This window comes from Camarhynchus parvulus, chromosome 23, assembly GCF_901933205.1.
Source record: "Camarhynchus parvulus chromosome 23, STF_HiC, whole genome shotgun sequence".
Classification (NCBI taxonomy): domain Eukaryota; kingdom Metazoa; phylum Chordata; class Aves; order Passeriformes; family Thraupidae; genus Camarhynchus; species Camarhynchus parvulus.
This window is the reverse complement of record NC_044593.1, coordinates 1,996,341-2,002,591: the sequence shown is the minus strand read 5'-3', so window position 1 is coordinate 2,002,591 and position 6,251 is coordinate 1,996,341. Positions and strand designations below refer to the sequence as shown.

Sequence of the window (6,251 nt, the reverse complement as noted above, 5' to 3'; positions counted from 1 at the left end):
AAAACACAGCGAATTTTCCTCGTTCTCTCGTTTGGGATGATTGTTCTCCTCGAGCTGTTCTTTGTTTGGGGACACCCGGCAGCGATGAACTCGGGTTTGTGCGTCCTGTGGGTGCGGGGCACGGCCCCAAAACTGGGCCCACATCCCACCCCAACCCCAGAGCAGAGCAGGGATGAAGGGCAGCCTCGTCCCACCCTCTGCATCTCCCAGGACCCTCAATTCATCCGCAAAACACTTCGGAGGGTGTACAATTGAGTTTCCCTCACTTCCCCTGGGTTCGTTGTCCCCAACCCAGCAACACAAAGCGACCCCGACATCCCCAAAGGTGGCAGCATGGAAATCCCCGCTCCGTGCAGCTCCTGCTTCCCTTTGCTGTTCCAGAACACGGGATCGGCATTTCCAGAGGGAGAAAGAAGCCGGATCCCGCCTCCCCAGAACTCTGGCTTGGAGCGGCGCCCAGCGGGGGGATGGAAAGCAGGATCCTGCAGCAGCCCACCCTCCATCCCATCATGGAAAAAGCAGAGGCACGCTGTGCTTCCAAGAAACTGCCGCGCCGCCTGCCAAAAAACACGAGCCGGAGCAGAGCCCGATAATTTTGGGGCTGGAGACAATTTTGCCTCCGAGCAACGCGGCGCTTGTGTTACCCTGGGGCTCCCCACGTCTCATCCCTCCCCCCAAAAGGCTCCCCAAATCCAGGGAATCAGGGTTGGGATGACGCCGGCTGGACCACGCTGGCTCAGAGGCCGCTGGACAAGGCACAGGAGGGAATTCCTGCGGTGAGGATTTCAGCGGCTCAGCATTAATTTCTGCTCCAATCCAGGCAAAATTCCCCCCTTCCCCTCCCCGCCTAATTCCAGCCAGGAAGGAAAGCGCCTGCAGGAATTCTTTCCAGCTTCCCTGGGCCGTTTGTAGCCGCCGTGCTAGAACAGCACTTTTTGCCTCTTTTTGGTGAAGTTTCTTTCGCGGGGAGCGGAGAGAGAAGCTCCGATGGGAGCTCCCGTTCCCCGCGCAGCCTCGGAGCCGCTCCTCCATCATTTCCGCCCCCCCAAAATTCACATTTTTGGCACTGGGGGGACTCAGCCTGGCTCCGATGGGAGCTGCAGATGGAAAACGGCTCCAGAGCTCTGGGATCTGCTCTGAACCACCCCGTACCCCCCGTCTGGCAGGACTGGGGGCTGTCCCTTGTCCCCTTATGCTGGGACACTCCACGAGCCTGTGCCTCTGGCCCGGGCTCCGTTCCCTCGCCCCATCTGGCGTCTCCATGAGTAATAAAAGCTGCTAATTGCCAACAGATGCCCCAGGAAAGCCTGACGCTGCCTCTCGCCGCTGTGTTTGGCTGGGAAAAGAGAGGAGGGGAGCTGGAGCAGGCCCCGGATCCCCCAGAGCAGGGAGGGCGGGGGGGATCCCAGTGCGTGGCAGCTCCGAGAAACCAGAGCTGGAGGATGTGGCTGCAGAATTCCAGCAGAATTTTCCAGCAGAATTAGGGACCAGCGGGGGGACACCTCAAGGAGGGGATGGTGCTCCTGACCCACACCCTCCATGGGGCTGGGAGCCCCATGGCAGCCCCTGGTTGTGCCAGGATCTGTCACCCACGGTCCTGACCCCTGGCATCGGCAGCCAAAACCCTTGTGCTCATCCTGCTGAGCTGGATCCCCCTTAGGAGGTGGCAATGGAATAATTTGGCTCCTTCCACCCCCTCCTCGTCACTCCCATCACCACGCTGGAGCACAAATGGCTTCTTCCAGTGCCCCAAACCTGAACTGGGCGCTGCTGGGATGAACTGGGCTATGAAATTGGGACTTCCATTCCCTGGGGGGGCTGGGGAGAGGCTCCCCCACTCCGAGGATCGCATCCTGTCCCGGTGTCCCAGTGCTGGGGCTGGGAGCAGCATCGCCTGTCCTGTCCGAACTGGGCAGGGGCCACCAGCCCAAGCTGGGCCGTGTCCTTTGCTCTTCCCAAGCCTGTCCTGTCCAAGGGAAGCCCTCAGGAAGCTCAGGAGGCTTTTCCCAGAGGGAAAAGGATCTGCTCCCACCACGGCACAGCCACGGCACTCACAGCAGGAGGGTTTTGGTGCCGCGATCCCACCATGGATCCAAATCTCTCATCCCAGATGTGCCCAGAGCCACCAGCAGAGATGCCCTCTCCTCCAGCACCGCTGTCCTGACCCAGCTCCTGCTCTGGGCGTTCCTACCCACAGCTGCTGCTCCTGCTGCCCCACCTCCATCTCTGGAGACCACATCCCCCATTTCTGGATGCCGGGATGCTCCGGCAGTGTCGGGCAGCCCACGTGGTGATGACCTCCAAGATTCCTAATTTACTCACAGATTAATTACTCTATAATTACCTTTCCTGGCTCCCGCGATCAGATGCTCATTGGCAGCGTGTGGGTGCAGGATCAGCCCTGCTCGGGGGGATTTTTGGGCAGGGGGGTGCAGGATGTGACACTGAGTGACACTGGTGACAGCCACCCCCAGGCCAAGCACGAGGCGGCGGCCGCGGCCCCACGGCACCACAGAGAGTGAACTTTTATTTCCAACAACGACAGCACCTGCCCCGTGGGGTGGGGAACGGTGGGGAGGGCTGGGAGGGGGCGGCCGCGGGGCTCCCGGGGTTTTTTGGGGGGGGTCCCGGGGGGCGGCCGCGCGCGTGCACACGGTGCACGGCGTGAAGAAACATCCCGGTAGAAAAGAACAAAGGTCTGAGGGCCTCCACGGGCCGGTCCTGCCCCGGGGGTTGGGGTGCAGGCGTGAGCGTGGGTGAGCATTTTGGGGAGAGGGGGTGGAGACGGCGCGGGTCCCCTCCACACCCGCGTCCTGGGGGTGGCAGGAGGAGGAACCGCGCGAGGACGAGCGGGAGGCGGCTCTCCCGGGGGACAGGGACCCCCCGGCTGCCCCGGAGCTCGGAGCAAACCCAGCGGGGCCGCCGTGCACGGGGCGGCGGCGGCGGCGGCGGGCGCGGGGCTCACACCTCCGGGGCTCACACCTCCGTCTGGAAATCGCCGTCGGCAGCGTCCAGGCCGGCGCAGGGGCTGTCCCAGTCTGCCCTGCACAGCTCCAGCCGGTCCCGCTGGGCGCTGGGCAGCGAGCCCAGCGTCATCGCCTTGAACGTGCTCCATGGCTTGGGCGGTGCGGCCGGAGCCTTCGGCCGCTGCTCCTCGGGGCTGGTCACATCCTGCAGGGTGAGCGGCAGCGGTGGGCAGGCTCTGTCCCACAGCCACCTCCTGCCCTCTCCACAACACCCCCAGGGGGAGTCAGCACTTACGTTGGCCGTGCTCTTGTCCCCGCCGCCCGAGGAGACGCTCCACCGCTTTTCTCGCTGCGGAAAAACCCCAGCGCTCAGCCCCGGCGGCGCCCCTGGGTGCCCTGAGTCTCCCCGGGGTGCCACAGTCCATGCAGGAGGAGGAAAAGGCTGGCAGGGTGCACACCAGGGCAGGACGGGGCCTCCAGGACCTCACCTTGGAGGAGCCGGTGGACGGAGCCCGGTACCGGTCCAGCGTGTGGAATTTCTGGTTGAGCTCGTGGTAGAGCTCGGAGTGGCGTTTCCGTGTGTGCATCACCTTCTGCGGGGGCAGAGCAGGGCCTGTGGCCATCGGCTCTGCCCGCTGTCCCTCGGCACTGTCCCCAGCCCTGTCCCCAGCCCTGTCCCCATCCCTGCCTTCCTGGGGCATCCCAGACCCACAGAGCCCACTCCACGCTCATCATCGGTGTTTTAACCCAGAGCCAACGCTTGGTACTGCCTGGTCTAAACCCCTCAGAGCTCAGGAGCTGCCAGCAGGGCAAAGGGAGTGGGGACAACCTGGATCAGTCCCCCACGATGGCACCGGTGCCACCTCCATGGCAGGGCTTACCTCGAAGTCCAGGTCAGAGTACCGCAACCTCTTCCTCTGGCAGGGGGACGGGCAGGAGCAGGGGAGGAGATGGAGAAGAAAAGGGAAAGTTCTTTGCGGGGCCAGGATGAGGGGGAACAGGGTTTAGGGGCTCATGCCAGCCCTAATCCATGCCCAGCTGGGGACAAGGAGCTCATCCCGTCCAGGCTGGGATGGCCAGGGGGGAACACGGGGGGAATTCATGCAACCCTACAAGTGCACTCGTGTCCTGGGCACACAGATCCCTCCCCACACAGGCACCAGCCCCCCGCTCACCTCCAGGGACCCCACTTTCATGGCAGAGCCGGGCACGGTGCGGGGCATGGTGCGGCTGCGCTCCGACAGCTCCGAGGCCAGGATCTGCCTCACTGTGGGGTGCTGCTTGAACTGGAGGCCGTAGGGCGCCTTCACCGTGGCGTAGGGCTGGTTGAGGTTCACATTGACGTGATCCACGGCCACAAAGCCGGGGTAGGCTTCCCCTTCGGCCGCCGGGCGCCCCGTCCCGCCGGGCACCGCCTCCTCCGCGCCAGGACCGAGCGTTCCCTCCTCCCGGGGCTTGAAGGGCTTGAGGCTGCCGGTGCGCCGGGGCAGCATCATGTAATCGCTCTCTCGGGGGGGCTCGGGAGCCCGGATCCAGCCGTATTCCAGGGGCCTCAGGCTGCTCTCGGTGCACAGGTAAACGGGACCCGGCGCCTCCAGGCTGAGCTGCTGTGCCGGCGGCTCGCCCAGCTCGGTCAGACCCGCCACCACATTCGGTGTCATCTTGGGCACCTGCACCAGGATGCTGGCGGGCGGGATGTTCCCGGGCAGGCTGGAGAAGCCCAGGCCGCCCTCCGAGCTGGTGTTGAGCTTGGGGTCTTCGTCTCCGTCCAGGGAGATGCGGGACAAGGTGCCCGTGATGGTGGCGGGGTTGCAGGTGTTCACCTCTTTGAACAGCACTGTGGGCAGGGAGCGGGGTCAGAGCCGGCCCTGAGGGTCCCACCGAGGGTGGGGGACACAGGAGAGACCCCCCCTGGCTCGTGCTGCCTGTCCCCCCCAGGTGTGGCGCGGTGGCAACAGAGCTCACCTGTCTGACATGCCAGGTCAACGTCCTTTTCAAAATCTGTCTATAAAAATCCAGAAAGAAGGGAGAGAGCGAGACAGAGAGGAGAGAAAGAGAAGGGAGAGACACGGGGAAATGAAGCACCATGGCCGGGCACGGGCAGCGGCGGGGGTCTCCAGGGGGGGACCCACTCACCAGGATCTGCACCTGCCCGTTCTTGCAGGAGTCGGGCGAGTTCTCATTCTCCTCGCTCCTGCACCCCCCCATCTGACACTTGACCACGTCCTGGACCTGCGGGGACAGAGCCGGTCACGGCCCCGCGGCCAGGGCTGTCCCCCGGCGCCCCTCCGGCGCCGCCCCCACCTCTCGGCGCAGGAAGCCGTGCACGGTGATGATGACGAAGCCCTGGACGGAGTTGAAGACGGCGAAGAGGACCTGGAAGAGGATGGAGCGCCGGTCGGTCATGGCGAGCACGGCCGACATCCAGGTCAGCGCCAGCAGAGGCAGGACCACGCAGGAGCTCCACAGCGATGCCCTGGCGCAGGGAGAGAGGGGCCGGGGTGAGCCCGCGGGGTGGGGCTGCCCCGGGACAGCCCCCCGAGCATCGCCCGCCTCCCCACAGCAGCCCCCCGAGCTCTGCCCCGCGCCCCACAAGCACGGCCGGGGCTGTGTGACACAGCTGTCCCCTCCTCCTCGGCGTCCCCAAGCCAGCGCTGGCTGGGAACTGAGGCCTGAGGGGACCTGTGGGCTCCAGCCCCCCAGGTGTGTCCCTGTCCCCACACAGCCACAAGGTGCTGGGGGGACGCGGGGACACCGCCACCCTCCCACGGCCACCGGAACAGCAGAGAGGGGATTTTTTGGATTTTTCTCTTTTTATTTTAGCAGCGAATTTTGGGGCTGCCTCTGTTGCGACCAAACCCCCATGAGCGGGGACCTCGGCAGCCACACTCCAGGAGGAGGATCCCGAGGGTCCCCCTCCCGAGGCCAGACGAGCCCCCCAACCCCAGCGATGAGGTGACCTGCCATGGGAAGCCATGCCATGCAGACGTGATGGGACACCCCGCCCCGAGCACACAGCGTCACCCTTCCTTCCTTCCTTCCCCTCGGGGACCCCCAGCCCACCCCATAAGATGCCCAGAGCCCCCTCCCCGGGCTGTGCTCAGGGCGGGGGGCGCGGGACGGGCACTAACATGGCACTGCTGGCGGTGGCGGAGGTCATGGCCGCGCTGGACACCACGCCGCACTTGGTGCATTTCAGCAGCAGGCTGCCGCACGGGGGGGGCTTGGAGCTACGAGCCCAGCGCCCCCCCGGCGCCCCGCGGCCAGGACCGGGCCACGCGGGGT

General features: G+C 65.2%; 1 protein-coding gene across 7 annotated transcripts in view; it reads right to left on the bottom strand.

The window, feature by feature from the left end:
• Positions 1–2,566: 2,566 nt before the first annotated feature.
• The window catches only part of ADGRB2 (adhesion G protein-coupled receptor B2), a 35,319-nt gene continuing 31,634 nt past the window's right edge, over positions 2,567–6,251 (bottom strand). For 6 of the 7 annotated variants that reach the window (XM_030964375.1, XM_030964374.1, XM_030964376.1 and 3 more), the window contains 9 exons: positions 6,098–6,196; positions 5,271–5,442; positions 5,103–5,198; positions 4,932–4,971; positions 4,142–4,803; positions 3,848–3,883; positions 3,455–3,559; positions 3,262–3,315; positions 2,567–3,171 (listed from right to left, as the gene is read on the bottom strand). In XM_030964375.1, coding sequence (XP_030820235.1) covers positions 2,977–3,171; positions 3,262–3,315; positions 3,455–3,559; positions 3,848–3,883; positions 4,142–4,803; positions 4,932–4,971; positions 5,103–5,198; positions 5,271–5,442; positions 6,098–6,196 — 1,459 coding nt within the window. In that variant the 3' untranslated portion in view covers positions 2,567–2,976. The remainder of the gene's footprint in view (positions 3,172–3,261; positions 3,316–3,454; positions 3,560–3,847; positions 3,884–4,141; positions 4,804–4,931; positions 4,972–5,102; positions 5,199–5,270; positions 5,443–6,097; positions 6,197–6,251) is intronic. The other variant, XM_030964377.1, reaches the window with a different exon arrangement.